Below are 20,692 nucleotides of genomic sequence, written 5' to 3' on the forward strand. Positions count from 1 at the left end.
TGCAAACTACTCTGGTTAAAAATGACATTGTATTATTAGGAGACTCCATTGTCAGGGAAACGGGGAATATTTTTTGTAATAAAGATAGGTGGAGGAGAACCAGGGTATGTCTGCCGGGAGCAACTATTGATGATGTCACCAACAGACTGTCAGATTTTAAAGGGGGTAAAGAAAATATTATTATTCATGTGGGGACAAACGATATTAAACGTACACGATCTGACGATTTGTTGGAAAAATACAGGACCATGCTGAGGAAATGTCGCGAGCTAGGCCATAATGTCTATGTGTCTGCAATTCTGCCCAGACACGATAGGAGGGATTATATGTTAAGAGCCTTGTGGATTAACTCAAGACTTGAAGGAATCTGCAAGGCTTTAGGGGGTAAATTTCTATCAGCATGGCCCACACTTGTAGGTAGAAGGAATTTGTTTTGTAGAGACGGGATACACTTAAACAAAGGTGGTGCAAAAGTTTTTGCCAGTATTATTGAGGATACCTTAAAGGTTCAGGGAAACTGCTAGTTAGGGGGGATGTGGGTAATACTGACACGCGTTTATCTGATAATATTGGTCAAAGTAACTCTTGCACATACCTCAAGAGTTCTTATCTGTTACCCCAACTGGACGTATTATCTAGATGTTCTGGGGGCACAAACGTTTCACGTGGGCGGGTAGCTAATGCCAGGGAAGAGAGCCTAAAAAACTTCAAGGGTTGTGTTAGGGTTGTTAAATATACAAGAACAGTAAATCTTAATTGTTTATACAGTAACGTTAGAAGTGTCGTCAATAAAATGAGCGAATTCGAACTGCTGGTTAAAACAAGTAACGCGGACATAATAGGGCTTACAGAGACGTGGTGCCACCCAGAAATTGGGGATGATGAGTTTCAGTACGGCTTGTATAATGTATTTAGGAAGGATAGGTTAGATAGAAGGGGTGGTGGGGTAATGCTTCTTATCAGAAGCAGCCTGAGTGCGACGATAGCTTTCCCGGATTCAGACGTCTCACATGCTAGTATAGAGTCTGTATGGTGTGAGATAGTTGGAAACAAAGGTATAATGCGAGTAGGAGTAATCTACAGACCAGGTGATTGTGAAGATTATGACAAAAGCCTCTACATGCAAATGGAATGGGCAAGTAAGCATCAATGCCTTATTATGGGTGATTTCAATCTGCCTCTAATTGATTGGAGTAAATGGGAAGGAAACTCGACATGGGGAACAAAATTTTTAAATCAACTAGATGACTGTTATTTGTATCAACATGTCAGGGAAAATACTAGAGAAAAGAATATCCTAGACCTCATCATCACACATGAATCAGATGACATAACAGGGCTGACAGTAGAGGAACCAGTAGCAGGAAGTGATCACGGAGTTCTACGGTGGATGATGACGAGAGAGGTAGCAGAAGTAAAAGGCAAAGGAATGGGTTTTAATTTCAGAAAAGGAAATTACGATGCCTTAAGGTACTACATGGCCTCTATTAACTGGGTAGATATCGCGCAGAGAATGAATACAATTGAACTGTGGTACGCTTTTAAAACATTAATCACAGATGCCTTGAATGCGTATATACCATTAAAAAAATACTCCACGAGGAGGGTTCCAAGTTGGATGACTAGTGAAGTTGCCGCATTACTTGAGCAGAAAAAGGTGGCATGGAAAGGTTACAGAACAATAAAAAGTACTGAAGCCTATAACAGCTACAAGGTGATGTGCAATAGAGCCACAGAAAAGGTTCGACAGGCAAAGGCAGTTTATGAGAAATCACTAGCAAACAGAGCAAAGAGGGGGGATAAAGAATTCTTCACATATATAAATGCCAAGAAGAGCAGGACAAACCAGATCGGTCCTTTATGTAAGGGAAAGGGGATAGTAATAAATACACCAGCTGCCGTTGCAGATGAACTCAACAGTTATTTTGCATCAATATTTACAAATGAAAAACCTTTTGTGGCAAAGGGAAATTGTGGGAGCGAAGTTAAAAAATATGTAATTAATGATATTGAAATTTCGCAAGATTATTTAATGAAAAAACTTTCGAGCCTACAGACCAGTAAGGCTCCTGGAGTTGATGGAATATACCCTATAATCTTAAGAGAGGCAGCAAGCGAGTGCATTGAACCATTGAGGCTAATTATGCGAGCATCATTAGACTCTGGGGAGATTCCCTTGGATTGGAAAAGTGCAAATGTATCTCCCATACATAAGGGTGGCTCTAAAAGTGAAGTTGGAAATTATCGACCTATCAGTCTGACTTCAGTAGTAGGGAAAATCATGGAGGCAATGATCAAGGGTGGAATTCAGGATCATTTGGATCGAATTGAAATTCTCAAGGATACTCAGCATGGTTTCGTAAAGGGAAAATCATGTTTAACAAATCTGGTTCGCTATTTCGAAAGGGTCACTCACGAGCTGGATTTAGGGAATAATTTCGACATTGTTTATTTAGATTTCAGCAAAGCTTTTGACTCAGTCCCACATGAGCGGTTGCTTTATAAGCTGGAACAGGTTGGAATCACTGGGAAAATCCTTAGATGGATAGAAGGATGGCTTCAGGGCAGGAGGCAGAGGGTTGTGATAAATGGCTATTCCTCAGATTGGGTTGATGTAAGAAGTGGGGTTCCCCAAGGATCAGTATTAGGACCACTGTTGTTTTTAATTTTCATAAACGACATTGATGAAGGGATAGAGGGCATAATGTCTAAATTTGCAGATGATGTTAAAATTGGTAGAGTAGTTAATGATCACTGTCAAGCTGAGCTTCTTCAGAGAGACCTAGATAGACTTCAAGAATGGTCAGAAAAATGGCAGCTGTGCTTTAATCCAACAAAGTGTAAGGTATTACACCTGGGAAACAGTAATCCCAAAAAAACTTATTCACTTGGTGGAGTTCAACTAAAGCCAGTACTGGAGGAAAGGGACTTGGGTGTTACGATACGGTCAGACATGAAATTCTCTGAGCATTGTAAACAGGTTGCAAGGAAGGCCCATGGTGTCCTATCGATGATCTATCGAACTTTTGCAAGTAGAGATAGGGACGTGATAATCCCATTATATAAGGCTTATGTTAGACCACACTTGGAATACTGTGTTCAAGTATGGAGACCACACCTGAAGAAAGACATCGAGCTTCTTGAAAGGGTGCAAAGAAGGGTAACTCGCCTGGTGAGATCGGCAAAAGGGCGTCCTTATGAAGAAAGACTTCGAATATGTGGGTTGCAGAGTTTGGAAACTAGACACCTTAGAGGAGATTTGATTGAGGTGTTTAAGGCTCTGAGAGGCATCAGTAAAATGAATGAGGACAAAATTTTCAAGATTATAAATGATGCTAGAACTAGGGGACATAAATTCAAGTTACGGGGGGAAATGTTTAGATTGGATTGCAGGAAGTTCTATTTTAGCCAGCGAGTTATAAATTACTGGAATAAGTTGCCTTCATGGGTGGTAGAGGCCGACAGTTTGGGGAAATTCAAAGGTCATCTGGATAGTACTTTCGGGTAAGGGAAGCACATAGGATGATAGGTTTAATTTCCTTTTTATTTTATTTTTTTATTTATTAATTATTATTATTTAGTTATTTATTTATTATTATTATTTTTTTTTTGTTTTTATCATTGTTTTGTTCGGATTTTTTTTTTTTTTTTTTTTTTGGCTGGTGCAGCATAAGCCGTGGGCTTTCTTGCACCATGTGGCCGTTACTAATACTAATACTAATACTAATACTATACTGTCTCCTTGCCTCATGATTGCAGTATTTTCACAGCAGAATTATATGCTATTAAACTAGCACTGGATGATATTACCGAGCACAAACTTCTACCTACTCTAATCTATACTGACTCTCTTAATGCAGCAGCAGCTCTACAGAATAGCAAATATTCCTCAAATTCCTTGATTCAGCACCTTAAAAAAACAACTCGGAATTTTGCATAAAGCAAGAAAACAAGTGTCTATCTTTTGGATTCCCAACAACGTTGGAATCCCAGGAAATAATCATGCAGACCAAACTGCAAAAAATCCGGATATTAATATACAAGATAACTTTCAGTTTGTACCATTTACAGATTATAGGGATGTATTTCATACCAAATATACTTCCGTTTGGAAATAACTTTGGAGGGACCAACCTTGCAATAAACTCTGCAGAATAAAAAAAAAAAAATCTATGTTCATGGCGTACAAGCTCCTCTCTATTTGTACGTGAGCTTGTACGCCATGAACATAGCGTACAAGCTCACGTACAAATAGACAGGAAGAAGTTATATTGACAAGACTGAGTATTGGGCATACCTTCCTCACTCACAAACATTTACTTCTATGAGAACATCCCCTGCTCTGCTCTGTCAGTCAGATACAACTTACAGTAAGGTACATTCTGATTGATTGTCCATCCTATTCAGCCATTTGAACCACTTCCTTCCAATCATTAGCAAACTTGCAAGCTCCTGTAACCCTCTTTCATATACTTGGTGACAAAGCAAACCTAAGTGAGTTCTTTATGTATATTAAACATCTTGGAATAATAAATACATATTGATATATCCAAAAATCATTAAAATGAACATAGTGACTCTGACAGACACATATTGGCCATAGTTGCCATTGTGTCATGAAATTTGCATAACAACAACCCACTGGAGAATTACTTGGAGATCAGCATTTAAGGAATTGGTAGTGAATATTCAAGAAGTTGAAACTGATTGAGCAGGGCAAGGTTTCTCAAAATGGAGAAAGTGGAAGGCAATGTCAGTCAGTGGAAGAAGGTCATTAATATACAAGAGGTAAAGAGTGGGGGAAAGAACTGAACCTTGGAGGACACCTGAATTACTGGAGAATGTTAGACAGCCATCTATCATCACCCTCAGTGAGCAATCAGAGAGAAAACTGGATAACCAGTTACAAAAAACAGTTGGCAAACCATATATAAGATGCAAGAATAAGAAGAATAAGATGGAAGCTTGTTTAGAAGACCTTTATGCCAAACACAGTCGAAAGCCTTTGAGATGTCAAGAGCAACTGCTTGTGTTTCACTGAATTTGTCCATAAATGGAAAACATAAGCAGAATATCACATGTGGGTCGACACTGGCGGAATCCATACTGGCGATGGTTGATCAGACGGAACGTTTCTGGGTAGTTTAAGAGTTGGCGTTTAATTGATTTCTCCATTACTTTAGAAAGAGTAGAAGTAATTGCAATGGAACGATGATTGGATGGGAGGGATTTGTCACACTTTTTAGAAACTGGCTGGATATGAGCAAATTTCTAAGCAGAAGGAAAAACAGAAGGACCTTTCTTAGCATCAAGATTCATCAAAATCCTTTTGATATCCTTTTAGTGGAAGACCACAGGAGCCGTTGAATGGAGCGTGTTGGGAATGGTGGGAGATGTTTTATCAAGATCATTAATACATGAGTTGGAAGAAAAATGCGATGCTAGCAGGTCAGCTTTAACCCTGGCTGCAGTGACAACAGCAATCTGGTTTTGACAGAAGTGGGAGCAGAGACAGGCAAAAGTTGCGGCCAATAACTTTAGCAGGAGACCAGAATGTTTGACTACCATTAGGGCAAGAAGCAAGATTTCTACTCTTAGCCTGTTCAAAATCTAGTTTGGACTGATTAATAACTGCTTTACAGTTGTTGCGAGCTTTGGAGTACTCAACAAATGAAACTGAAGAATTGGAAACAAGCCAACGTTCTTTTCGTGAACAGCTTTAGCACATTTATTGGAAATCAAGGTTTAAATAAATGATGGGATGTTAAAGTGGACATCCTTAAAAAGAAATAGTGATTTCACTTTATTCTTTGTGTGGAATAAAATATTCCATTCCTACAAGAATAATTTCACTGACACGATCTGAGCAAACATTGACATGAGAAGTTTTGAAACAGTAATCCGACCAAGGAAAAGAAGAAAAGAAATCTCGCAGGTTATCCCATTTTGCATTCTTTTAATGCCAAACAATACAAGGTTGGGAATAGCCATTAGAGAAAGGTTCCATTGGAGAAGAGACAATCACCAAGTTGTGATCTGAGGTGCCTAAAAGACCACTCACTTCGACCATGTATTTAGAAGGGTTTTTTGTGAGAAAAAGATCAAGCGTATTGGCTGTGGTTAGGATTGTCTGGTATTCTTGTATCTCAATGAACAATCTGTGCAAGGTCATTAGTAATTGCAAAAGCCTCAGCATCTCGACCAGCTAGGTCAGTGTGACTAGAAAACGGAAGCCAGCTGGAGTGTGAACATTAAAATCACTAAGGAAATTTACCTCACTGTTAGGAAAGTTGGACTGGAGAAAGTCAAGTAGCAAAGAGAGGAAGTCAAAGAACTCCAAGTGATTAGTGGAGTTGGGAGAATGGTAGAGACAACAGATGAATTTGACACAACGAGGTAGAGAGATTTTAAGCCAGAGAAGATCGAAAATGCTTATGGTGTGACATAAGCATTGGGAGATCAAAATTAAGAGTAGCAGTGTGCTATAGGCTTAATGACTCTGATGAGTATAATAAGAAACTGTACAGGGAAATAGAGTGGGCCAGTAAATCAGAGAGACTTATAATGGGGGATTTTAATTTCCCAGATATTGACTGGAATTTGTGGGTTGGTCACTCACACACTAGCAAGGCTTTTGTGGATTTATTGGATGATTGTTTTTCTACATCAGCATGTTCGGGAGGCAACTAGAGGAAGTAGTACTCTTGATTTGATTATCAGTAGTGATTCTTCATGCATTAAGAATCTGCAGATAAAGGAACCACTAAGTGGCAGTGATCACTGTGTGCTGAAGTGGGATTTACTCAAACAGGTAACTACCATCAGGGTTACCTATTGTAAAGGTGACTATGATGGTCTGAGACAGTATTTAAATTCTATACAGTGAGACCAACTGGTGATGTTACCAACAGCAAATTCAAAATGGGAAGCATTCAAAGAACTTATCTTGGAAGCTACTAGGCTTTACATACCAACTAAGAAATATTGTTCAAGGTTTAGGCCTAAATGGAGTCAGATGAACTAATGAGACATGGCAGAGAAGAAAAATGCAAGGGATACATATAAATTAACATGTGATACAGAAGCCTATGATAGATATAAGTTGATCTGTAACCAAATTACAAAGGAGGTTAGGCAGGCGAAGGCAGATTACGAGAAATCTTTGGCAAAGGATGCAAAGAAAAACAGCAAAGAGTTCTTTACTTATGTAAACTCTAGAAGGAAGGGGATGAATCAGATTGGTCCACTTGATATCGATGCTTCAACGTTGATGATCCTGCTCAGGTAGCTAACAAACTAAATGAATATTTTGAATCGATATTCACACATGACGAGTTATTCAGCGAGGGGATTGCCAGAGGTGTATTCAACTCTGGCAGTAAGCTAGATAATCTTGTAACAACTGAGAGGAAAGTGGAGCAGAAATTGTTGAAGACAAACACAGGAAAGGCACAAAGAAGGTGGATGGGATCTATCCAGTTATATTAAAGGAGGCAGCAACGGAAGTAAGCAAATCCTTACCCATAATTATGAGAGCTTCCTTGGACTCAGGGAAGGTACCCATAGAACAGAATTTAACTTCTGTTCCAGGAAAATTAATGGAGGCACTGGTTAAAGAAGCACTGCAGGATCATCTAGACAAGATCAGTTATAGCTCGGACAGCATGGTTTTGTTAAGGGAAAGTCTTGCCTGACCAATTTGATTGGATACTACGATCCAGTCACAAAAGAACTGGATGCAGGGAATAACTTTGATATTATATACTTGGATCATAGAAAGGGTTTTGATACTGTTACACATAGAACTCTGCTGCACAAATTGGAGCAGTGTGGCATTGGAGGAAAATTGCTGCTATGGATAAAGGGGTGGTTGAGGGTGGAGAGAGAGTGGTAATCAATGAACACTGCTCATCGTGGACTAATGTTATTAGTGGAGTCCCTCAGGGTTCAGTGTTGGGTCCATTATTGTTTTCTGTATTTATAAATAATATTGATGATGGTATATCAAGCTTAATGTCCAAGTTTGCAGATGATACAAAGTTGGCAGGGTTGTTAAGGACACTACTGACACTATGCTACTGCAACAGGATGTGGAAAGGTTGAGCAGATGGGATGAGAGGTGGCAAATGAAGTTTAACATTGACAAATGTAAAGTACCACATATGGGAAACAGCAACCCCAGAGCAACGTATCAACTCTGTGGTACTACACTGACAGTGGTAGAGAGTGAAAAGGACCTGGGGGTAATCGTACAGGCAAATATGAAGTTCTCTAAGCAGTGCAGGCGGGCTGCAAGAGTAGCTCATTGTGTCTTGTCAATGATATACAGGAATTTTTCTAGCAGGGATAAGGAGGTGATTATTCCCTTGTATAAGGCAATGGTCAGGTCGCACCTTGAGTACTGTATACAGGTCTGGAGGCCTCATTTCAAGAAGGATGTAGAGTGCTGGAACGAGTACAAAGAAGGGCAACAAGATTAGTGAATGGAACAAAGGGTTGCCCTTATGAAGAAAGGCTTAAGTTTTGCAAATTACAGTGTCTGGAGACTAGGCACAGGGGAGGTGATCTGATAAAGGTGTATAAAGTCTTGAATTGTTTGAGCATGCTCAATGCCGATGGGATTCTTCCTCTTGCTCAGAATAATCACCTGAGAGGGCATAAATTCAGATTGAGGAAAGACAGATATAGGATAGATGTGCGGAAATTTGTCTTTAGCCAGCGGGTAGTTGGTTGGTGGAAGAGACTTCTATCCCTTGTTGTGGAAGTTGATTGCGTAAATAAATGTAAGGCTCAGTTGGAGGGGTGAAGTGGAAGTGTTTTTTTTTTTTTTTTTTTTTATCATCTAATGCTGCATGAGCTTGCTTTCTTGCATCATATGCCTCTACTAATGCTAAGAGGAGATTCCAAATTACCAAGTCTCTCAAGGGGAATATCGGAATGGATATATGCACAAGTACCACCTTTGAGACGAAAGGAATCATATAGTGAATAGTTATTATTATTATTAGCCATATGGTGCAAGGAAGCCTGAGGCTTATGCTGCAACGGCCAGAAAAAAACTTCCGAGTTACCCTTAGAGAGAGAGGTAGAAAAGAATCGCCAAGAAAGAGAAGAACGATGATATCTAGATCAGGACCCTGAGTGTGCCAAGTCCATACTCACAAGATGTGAGCCCTTTGGGCAAGTGAGCTGAGCAGTAGTTGAATCAACTGATAACTGAGATTCTGTCAGAAAAAGTACATGGGATTTGGCAGACTGCAAGTGAAAATTGATATCGTTGAGATTAGAACTGAGACCACGTATATTTGTGAAATGAACTAGGAAGTGTTTGGGAGGTTTAGATCTTTTCGCAGATAAGCTTCCTCTATTAATTTGACAATTCGTGGTGTATTCAGTAGTAAAAAAAAGTGGGGGGGAGAGACATGCTGTATGAAGTAATGATATTTTTGGGAATGGTGTACACATGGTAAGAATAAAGCTAAATCGTTGACATGATGTGCCCCCCCCCCCTGCATACACACTACTCGGACTCCCTCCAGTCACTCTCTGGTAGAGTAGAGGTAGCAAGATTATACACTAGCTGATCCGGAAGCCTCCTAGAGAGTTACCAATAGGTTCAGTCCGGTGTACTAACTAGCAGCCGACCTGCTAACACCGTTTTAGAGCTGTACCCTTGAAATGTAAGGAAGATTGGATCTCGCCGTGATGTTCATCATAACCTCAAAAGTCATCGGTCATACTGCATGATGGAAGAGGTGGGGAAGGGTTGACCGGAACTTAGCTCTGGAGACTAAACATGGGTTCCACCACTTCAGGCCTCCAATAAGCAAAGTGGTGGTATTGCACCGGTTGATGAGAGTCATCTACCACCTAGTATTGCCTAGTAACAGGTGTGGGCGCCACACCTCGACCCCTGCTTATTGGTTCACACCTGGGTGGTCACCCATAGTGTGCTTGTGCATGGAGGTTATACCCAGGATTATTAACAGCCCCACCATCGTGAAGGTGCAAGCAGAGGATTTGGCTGTCCCAATATCAGTTCCATCAGCATTTTAGACTCACAGGTAGCAAGTACAGCTTGTCTGGCATATCTGAGAGAATGTCTGTGGCAACCTCAAGGACCTCAACCTGTTACAACTCTCTAAGGCATCTTCTAGGTTTTCCTAAAATTTTTGTGTGGGATAAATTGTAGTGTACTATATCAAAGATCTCTTGCATCTCCATGGGGGGGGGGTTGGATGTCCATCCAACCACAGAAGTTCAGTCTATTACGTGCATTGCCAAAGCAATCCATCATACCTTGGTTATTCCTAAAGAAGACTAAAAAAACAATGGAAGACACAGGAAAGATACTCAATATGGAAGAATTGATAAATCTGAAACTGCAACCCATGCCCTTAGTTGCAGAAGCTCAGTCTATTACGTGCATTGCCAAAGCAATCCATCATACCTTGGTTATTCCTAAAGAAGACTAAAAAAACAATGGAAGACACAGGAAAGATACTCAATATGGAAGAATTGATAAATCTGAAACTGCAACCCATGCCCTTAGTTGCAGAAGCTCATGGAATTTCTCTAACAAAGCCATCCTTAAAACTGACTTTATACTCCTGAAAGATCTTCTGAGAAGCATGCTTTATTAAGCTCATCAGAGGTTCAGCAATCAACAAAAAGAGAGAGAGAATTAAACTTACAAAATAAATTATGTAAGTTTAATAATAATTTTATACATATACAAGGGGCAGTTAATATGTTAGTAACTCACCTAGAACTGAAATAGTTCTAAGTGGGTTACCCTCACCTAGAACTATTTCAGTTATGGATTCGAAACTTGGCTGGCCCCTTCATCCTTCTCTCTCAGTCATATATGCTCAGTCAGATTTAACTGACAAAGATGATATTCCTCAGTTTTTAACTTTTTAAAAATCACAAACCTTTATACACATCTTGTATATTCTTTTTTACCTGAATTTATCTTTATCTAAATCTACTTGTCTTTTAGCCATTTGTATATACTGATATATCATTTTTACGTTACTTGTGTCCTGTTAATTTTTAAATATTGGACTTCACACATCATGGCCTTAGTTGCCCATGCACCAGTGAAAACTGAAATCAAATCATAAACAAAAAATATTTCACTGGGGTAATCTATTTCAAATGTTACCAGACGTATTTTGACACTTTGATATTTGTCAGTAATGCAACAAAACCTAAACCTGTGTATGTACTCAAAGATCAATTTAGTAGCTAATCCTAACTCAGCTGATGATTATTTTAATTGTCATCAATGTAAGGAGTATATCAATCTTAAATTAAAATTTCCTGCATTACTAGATGAAATTTGGTAACCGAAGAGATGAGTGGATGCAAGCGCATGTTGAGAATTTTTTGATAAACACAGTATCATTCATTATGAAATAGAGATTTACGTTACATGGTGGTAGTAAACATCTTCAGCTTTGACAAGCAGAGAATTCCACCTTTAAAAATCTTTAATTATACACATTAAAAATAAACCTTTAAATAAAAATTTCTGGTCACTTCTTAAATGTATCTCATTGTCAGTTTTGGCATGAAAGTGGATTAGCTGTTAGCTACAATTGTCTGAACTTAAATGCTATATTAAATTTATTGAACTCAGATGCAATTTTGGTGTGTACTTACTCTGGCATTAACTCAAATTATGATGTTTGTTTTTATAATGTAGCATGAACTGATTTTAATTACAATTTTGCTAATGTTTTCTCTTAAATAGGTAGTAGTATGGGGTAAATTTGACAAGGAGACAGGTGTTACAAAAGGATATATTCCTAGTTCACAGCCCCTGGAAAATTGTGATGCAGTAACAGCTGTTGCATTTGGCCCATGTTTCATATCCTGTGATAGGTAAGAAGTTCTACTTTTTTTTATTTTATTTTTTTCCCTTCTCCCTCTGAGCATATTTCCATGAAATCAGAATATTTTGGTGCATCATTTTTGGTCCTGCACCAGGCTAACTTAGCCAAGTTCCATCAATCTTACTCTGGCATTCAAGTTGCTCTAGAACAGTTTAAACATGAAGTCATGCTCTGACATCATAGTATTCAAGATTCAAAGAGAGCCCCCCTTTCAGTATTTTAAAGCATAACTTACATTTAGAAATTTTTTGAAAGGTTTATACGGTGATTGGTATTAATACCATAAAAGCCCTAAATAATAAATAGGCTTAAAAACAATGCTATGAACTGGCTCATTTCACCTTTAATTTAAGTTCTTTTTCGCTTAAAGTGAATTAGCTTAACTGGCTTGCTACACATGCCCTGCTTTTACTTATTAGTAAAGGCAAAATGATGCAAGGAAGCAAGCTTATACAGGAGCCCTCATTTTGTGCTGGTTTGATTTGTGCCAATTCACAAAGCTCCAGTCACTAACTATGAGGCCATGAATATTTATTTTTGCAGTTTTATTATAAATTGAAAGTTTAAAATCATCAGACAAAATTTAACGGCATCGTACTGTACTATGTATTATGCACTGTTCACGTGATCGAGGACAATCTGAGACAGTCACAGATGAGAAACTTACCCACCCACAAACTAAGCCAGTCATCGATTAACCTGTCCGTATCATAGCCAGTCGGAGATGAGAAAGCTTCCCACCCTCAAAGTAGTCACTCGTGGATGCAGGTGGTAAAGGTCCATGCTGTGAAGCATTCAGTTGGTTGTTGTTTATGCCACTTGCATGTGTTGGAAATTCATTACACTAACTGTTTTTTTTTTTTTTTTTTAATTGTGCTATTAGTGATAGCCTTGTGCACTTTTTGCCAGTCCACTAGACAGTGTGTTACGTAATTAATAAAGTTTTTAATTTAATAGAATAAAGAGACGCAACATCTGGTAAAAGAAGTTCAATGAATCCTAGTGCAAATGAAAGCATGAAAAAGGCACGTCGATCTATCACATTGGAAGATAAGACAGAGGTTATTCTGGGGATGGAAACTGGTGAAAGCAGTGTGTAGAGCTATGAATATGCCTCCATTGACTGTTACTACAATTACAAAGAATGCTGATAAAATAAAAGAATTGATGCAAAGTGCTACACAAGTTAATTATAGAAAACGTAAGCTTTTAGAAAAAAATGAAGCAATTGCTGACACTTTGGATCAATGATTTGAACCAAAAAAACATTCCCTTGACCCAGGCTCTAATAACTAAAAAGGCTAAGTCAATTTTTGAAGACTTAAAGAAGAAAAAAGGAGGTCAGTGCAATGAAATATTTTTGGCTATCAAGGGCTGGTTCATGAGATTTAAAGCAAGAACCAAATGCAGAAGTGTGAAAATTACTGGCTAGGTAGCCAGTGCAGATGCTGAGGCGACTGCTACATTCCCTGCAGAGTTTCAGGCCATAGTAGAGGAGGGTGAATTATCCTTCAGATCTCATCTTCAACGTTAATGAAACGGGCCTTTATTGGAAAAAATTGCCCTCAAGAACTCTGATTGCCCATGAAGAAAAGTCAACTCCTGGGTTTAAAGCATCAAAAGACAGGCTGACTCTTTTGTTGGAGGCAAATGTGTCAGGCAATTTAAAATTGAAGCCAATGTTGGTGTACCACTCTGAAACACCATGTGTTTAGAAAGACTTAAATAAAGCCATGTTGCCTGTGTACTGGAAGTTAAACAAGGTGGCTTGCGTGACAAAGGACGTCTTTTTGGATTGGTTCACCAACTATTTTTGCTGTACTGTTCTAAAATTCTGCAATGACAAAAATTTACCAACCAAGGCTATTCTTCTTTTGTACAATGCCCCTGGACATCCTACAAATCTGGGTGAAATCAGAACACATCTTAAAAGTTAATGTTGTCTACATGAGCCCCAAAATACAACATCAGTTTTGCAACCCATGGACCAGGGGGTAATAGTTGCCTTTAAAACTACGGCAAACATTTAGAGAAATGGTAAAGGTTTTAGACCTATCCAAGATTACCAGCAGAGAATATTGGCAGTCGTTTGATGTCTTGAAGGGCATCAATCACATTAACACAGCCTGGAAAGAAGTAACTGTCAATTGTCTAAATGGAGTGTGGCATAAACTCCCCCCAGATTTCATGCATGACTTCAGAGGATTCGAGCCACAACACAATGTTGTAGAAGACATCAGCAGGCTCTCACAAAAGGCAGCATTAGAAGAAGTTGCAGTTTAAGATGTAACTGAGATCTTGAAAAGTAATGCAGAGCGTCTTTCAAATGAAGACCTTGAAGAGTTAGCTGCAGAACTTAGCCATAAGGCAGGAGGAAGGGAAGGAAAAGAAGACCCTCCTCTAAAAATTAAGACCTACAACAGATTCTTGCAAGTGTAGAGTCCCTCACTAATGAGCTCTGTGACATTGATCACAATTTGACAGGAGTGCCACAGTTAAAAGGGGTGTCATATCAACCCTGAGCCCTTATTTTGAAAGAAAGAGGAAAGAAATCCAGGCAATCAACACTTGCTTCTTTCTTCAAAAATAAAAAAAAATGGCCTACTCAACCAGAGTCTTCAAAAGCCAACTAAAACTGCAGCATTGTGCCACTGTCAAAATGTTCTATGTATTAATTTATTTTTTTATTTATTATATGTACTGTTTTTATGTAAGTTAAAAATAAAACTTTTTTTTTAATTAAAAAAGTTTATTTCTGAGCTTTAAATATTCCAGTATTGAAAAGGGTAGATAAAATTTTTGTTGCCCGGAACCTATCCCTGTGATTTCCCATTGACTCCAATATATACAGGGTTCCATTTACACTTTCCCCCCAGGAACCTAACCCTGGCATAAATCTAGGACTGCCTGTACAGCATCAGCAAAAAAAAAAAACCACTACCTACCTCATTTCCCCATCCTCCTAATAATTTTTCAGTCATTCAAATTTATTCAACCTGCTCGTGGTAACATAGACTACACGAGATGAATCCTGAGGAACCTGTATATTGAAGTACTGTTTATTGAGAAACCACTTTGCAGTACAGTACTAAACAGACAACAAAGAATGGCCCAGTTATATAAACAGAGCTTTCCATATACATGCATAGCATCAATAAGAGTAATGCCATCTGATCACATATGCCAGTACATGTGAAATACTTATTAATGATGACCAATGAAATGAAGTTTGAAAAAGTCAACAACACAGTATGTCTACTTAAAACACTACATTCTTCTTCTTTTCCAGCTGGAATTCCTTGTAGCTTTCCCCTGAAAAGAAGGAATTGGCAGCTAAATTCTTCTACTTTCTCCCAGCTATTTCCATTTATTTTTGTATATTACACACAAATTACATCCTCACTTCATTAACTGGATTTCATTTTATTTTTATTTTCATTTCATTTAATTTTATTCTTCTCTAAATTTGTTATTTCTATTTGTAACAAAGAAGGCGTACCATTTCACTGTCATTTTGGAGTTTTTCTTCCAGTCATGCTATTTACTTTTGTTACATTGGTCTTTATCTGGGCATCTGCAGATAAAAGAACCACTAGGTGGCAGTGATCACTGTGTACTGATGTGGGATTTACTTAAAGATATAATTACTATCAGGGCTAAAGGAAAGAGTTCTTGCTTCCGTAAAGGTGACTACAGACAGTTTTTAAATTCTGTACAGTGGGATCAACTGATGATGTTACCAACATCATCAGTTGATCCCACAGCAAATTCTAAGTGGGAAGCATTCAAGGAATTAATCGTGGAAGCTACTAAACGGTTCGTACCTATTAGACAAAATATTGTTCGTGGTTTAGACCTAAATGGTTGTCAAATAAACTAATAAGACTCGTGGCAGAGAACAAAAATGCATGGGATGCATATAAATTATCAGGCGACACAGAAGCCTATGGCAGATATAAGCTAGTCTGTAATCAAGTCACAAAGGAGGTTAGGCAGGTGAAGGCAGATTACGAGAAATCTTTGGCAAAGGATGCTAAGAAAAACAGCAAGGATTTCTTTACTTATATAAACTCTAAAAAGAAGGGGATGAATCTGATTAGTTCACTTGATATCGGTGGTTCGACTGTTGATGATCCTCCTCAGATAGCAAACAAACTAAATGCATCTACATTCGCACATGAGGAGTTATTAAGGATTGAAAATACCAGAAGGTTATCAAATTGTAGCAGGGTGATTAATGATTTTGTAATAACTCACAGCAAAGTGGAGGAGAAATTGTTGAAGTTAAGCTTAAGAAAGGCACCTGGAGTGGATGGGATCTATCCAGTTATATTAAAGGAGGTGGCAAAAGAAGTAAGCAAACCCTTAGCCATAATTATGAGAGCATCCTTGGACTCAGGGGAGGTCCCCATGGACTGAAGATGTGCAAATGTATTCCCAATTCACAAAGGAGGATCGAAGGTGACATGAGTAATTACAGACCGTTTAACTTCTGTTAAATGGTCTGTAATTAGTTTGACTTCTGTTCCAGGTAAAATAATGGAGTCACTGGTTAACGATGCATTTCAGGATCATCTAGACAAGACTGCAGCAATAATTCAGACACAGCATGGGTTTGTTAAGGGAAAATCTTCTCTGACAAATTTCATTGGATATTATTATGTGGTTACAAGGGAACTGGATGCAAAAAATAATTTTGATATCATATACTTGGATTTCAGGAAAACTTTTGACTCTATTGCGTATAGAAGACTACTGTACAAATTGGAGCAGAATAGTATTATAGGTAAGTTGCTACAATGGATAAAAGGATGGTTCAGTAGGAGAAGACAGAGGGTGGTAATCAATGGGTGCTGCTCTTCGTAGACTAATGTGTTATTACTGGAGTCCCACAGGGTTCGGTGTTGGGTCCACTGTTGTTTTGTATATTTATCAATGATATTGATGAAGGTATATCAGGCTTAGTGTCGAAGTTTGCAGATGATACAAAGGTTGGCAGGGCTGTTAATGACAGTGTGCTATTGCACCAGGATCTAGAAAATTTGGGAAGATGGGTTGAGAAGTGGCAACTGAAGTTTAAAACATTGACAATTGCAAAGTACTGCATATGGGTAGAAGTAACCCCAGAGGAATGTACCAGCTGTTTGGTACTACACTTAAGGTGGTAGAAAATGAAAGACCTGGGAGTAATTGTGCAGTCAGATGTGAAGTTTTCTGAGCAATGCAGACAGGCTTCCAGGGCAGGTCATGGGGTTTTGTCAATGATATATAGGAATTTTGCTAGCAGGGAAAAGGAAGTGATTGTCCCTCTGTATAAGGCAATGGTAAGGCCACGCCTTGAGTACTGCGTACAGGTCTGGAGGCCTCATTTTATGAAGGATGTAGATTTGCTTGATCGTGTACAGAGAAGGGCAACAAGATTGGTGAGGGGAATGAAGGGATCCTCTTACCAAGAGGGGCTTAAGCTCTGCAAATTGCAGTGGCTGGAGACTAGGCACCTGCGCGGTGATCTGATTGAGGTGTATAAGGCCTTGAATGGGTTGAGCACGCTGAATTCTGATGGGATCCTTCCACTTGCTCAGATTACGAACCTAAGGGGGCATAAATTCAAATTAAGAAAAGCCAGATGTAGAATAGATGTGCGGAAATTTGCCTTTAGCCAGTGGGTGGTTAATTGCTGGAACAAACTTCCATCTGTCGTGGAGGTTGATGGGTTAAATAAATTTAAGGAGGAACTGGACAAACATTAAAGCAGTGGTTTTCAACCTTTTTTTAATAATGGCACCCCTAAGTAATTTATTTTGTTCTGCGGCACCCTACTGTTTTCTGCTTGTTAGATCCGATTTTCTCATTTATCCGATTTGATAGTTATTACAATAATATAATTATAAAAATTACATTTCATAATACAAATCATATATATACAGTATATAATTTTAAGTCTAAGTAACTTAAACCCAAATTACATGCCTCCCCATGGAATGTTGTTGCGGCACCCCTGTTGAAAACCACTGGTTTAGAGGGATGGTAGGGGAATTCTGTTTTTTTTTTTTGGCTGATGCTACATAAGCTCATACGGTTGCTTTCTTGCATCACATGCCATTATTACTATTACTAACTTTATTATGCTGAGCTGGGTTTTAATATTCTGAATTATCTAAAATGCTTCGAATGCTGCCTAAGTTCCGGGAATGGTTTGGATGCTACAAAACCTTGATTAAAGCATGTCCCAGAAAAACGCCAATGGACTTATGTGACTGCCTAGTGGTACTTATAATAGGACAATGATCTCGTGCCCTAAAGATCTATTCAGCTACGTGGAGAATCGAACTTGCAGCATTGGATCAGCGTTGTGTTTTGCACTCCAAGACCCTATCTGTCATAGTCAGATCTTGGAATGACACAATAATAGTTCTTTTAATATAAAACTTATGCTGCGTAATGTGTAGCAAGAGGCAAAGATACTTAAACAGAACATAATTTATTATTATTACTATATCAGAAACGTACATATAATAGACAAATGAAAATACAACATCTTTTTCTTACACTTACATTACTACCATGAATAAGAGAGATACTTTATGTATTTCTAGCTGGTGGTAGTGTGGGTTAATGACATGTTTATGTTCTTCCTGTGTTTCTTCTATGGTATCTTGCTCAACATCTGGTTTGCAATCCACATCTCACAGGAGTAAACAGGTATATACATGTATGCATAGGTACTGTACTAAAACTTTGAGTAACGAGTGGGTATTGTGTAGTCACATTAATACTAATGTATTAACTAGATAAGACAGTAAATATGCTAATGAGGAGGGATGCTTATGTATAAATACAAATAGGGTAACAGTAAGTAAAACTTACCAGTATAAGGAATGATTTGATTATTTTCAACTGTGTCTGGAACAGCGACTGTATTGTTCCGTTCTATTCAGCTCTGCTGTAAACTTCAGCTAGGTGATCTCATGGCAATGAGGTTCCTAGGTAACTAAGGTTGGTCCTTGTGGTTGTCACAGACATTCTCTCAGATAGGCCAGACAAGCTGTACTTGCTACCTGGGAGTCTAAAACGCTGATGGAACTGATATTCGGGGGATCACTCAAGTCAAGTAGACCCAATTTCGGTGAAGTCCGCGCGGTCTGTGACAGCCAAATCCTCTGCTTGCATTGCACCTTCACGATGATGGGACTGTTAGTAATCAAGGGTATAACCTCCATGCACAAGTACATGGTGGGTGACCACCCAGGTGTGAACCAACGTAAGCAGGTGTCAAGGTGTGGCACCGACACCACATGGAGGAACGCCGCCTCTCTATGTTACCAGGCAGTACTAGGTGATAGATGACTCTCATCAACCAGTGCAATACCACCACTTTGCTTATTGGAGGCTTGAAGTGGTGAAACCCATGTTTAGTCTCTAGGGCTAAGTTCCGGTCAACCTTTCCCTATCTCTTCCATCACGCAGTATGATTAATGACTTTTGAGGTTATGATGAACATTGTGGCGAGATCCAATATTTCTTACATTTCGAGGGTGTTTGCAGGCCGGCCACTATTTAGTACACTGGACTGAACCTATGTAACTCTCTAGGGGGCTTCCGGATCAGCTAGTGTATTATCTTGCTACCTCTACTCTGCCAGATAGTGACTGGAGGGAGTCCGAGTAGTGTGTATGCGGGGAGCATTTTCGAGGCCACGTTATGTCGAGGATCTGGGTATATTCTTACCACGTGTACGCCATATCCAAAAATTTCATTACTTCATACAGCATGTCCCATCCACTTTTTCTTACTATTGAATACACCATGAATTGTCAAACTAATAGAGCAAGCTTATCTGCGAAAAGATATAAACCTCCCAAACACTTCCTAATTCATTTCACAAATATACGTGGTCTCAATTCTAATCTCAACGATGTCCATTTCCACTTGCAGTCTGCCAAACCCCATGTGCTTTTTTTTTCTGACAGAATCTCAGTTATCGGTTGATTCAACTACTGCTCATCTCAGATGCCCAAATTATTCGCTGTATGATTCCTTTCGCCTCAAAGGTGGTACTTGTGCATATGTCCGTTCTGATATTCCCTGTCAGAGACTTGGCAATTTGGAATTTCCTCTCTTTGATCTTCTCTGGCTTAAAATCTCTCTACCTCATTGTGTCAAATTCATCTGTTGTCTCTACCGTTCTCCAAACTCCACTAATCACTTGGAGCTCTTTGACTTCCTCTCTTTGCAACTTGACTTTTTCCAGTCCAACTTTCCTAACAGTGAGGTAATTTTCCTTGGTGATTTTAATTTTCACAACTCCAGCTGGCTTCCATTTTCTAGTCACAATGACCCAGTGGTCGAGATGCTGAGACTTTTGTAATTACAAATGAGCTTCCACAGATTGTTCATTTACCTACAAGAATACCAGACAATCCTAATCATACAGCCAATACGCTTGATCTTTTTCTCAAAAACAACCCTTCTAAGTACACGGTCGAAGTGAGAGGTCCTATAGGCACTGCAGATGACAACTTGGTGATTATCTCGTGGCTATTCCCAACTTCGTGTTGTTTGGCATTACAAGAATGCAAAATGGGATGACCTGCGAGACTTCTTTTCTTCTTTTCCTTGGTCGGATTACTGTTAAAAAACTTCTGATCTCAACGTTTGCTCAGATTGTGTCAGTGAAGTTATTCTTGCAGGAATGGAATCCTTTATCCTGCACTCCACTTTAAAATCTCGTCCCTTATCTAAACCTTGGTTTTCCAATAAATGTGCTAAGGCTGTTCAAGAGAAGAATGTTG

General features: G+C 38.9%; 1 protein-coding gene across 1 annotated transcript in view; it reads left to right on the top strand.

Moving 5' to 3' along the window:
* Elp2 (elongator complex protein 2) overlaps positions 1–20,692 on the top strand; it is a 407,540-nt gene that overhangs the window by 322,041 nt on the left and 64,807 nt on the right. The window contains exon 17 of the mRNA XM_090382492.1: positions 11,759–11,889. Within this exon, the coding sequence (XP_090238618.1) occupies positions 11,759–11,889 (131 nt within the window). The remainder of the gene's footprint in view (positions 1–11,758; positions 11,890–20,692) is intronic.

This window comes from Mastigoproctus giganteus, chromosome 1 (genome assembly GCF_048544385.1).
Source record: "Mastigoproctus giganteus isolate SK-2022 chromosome 1, ASM4854438v1, whole genome shotgun sequence".
NCBI classification, from domain to species: domain Eukaryota; kingdom Metazoa; phylum Arthropoda; class Arachnida; order Uropygi; family Thelyphonidae; genus Mastigoproctus; species Mastigoproctus giganteus.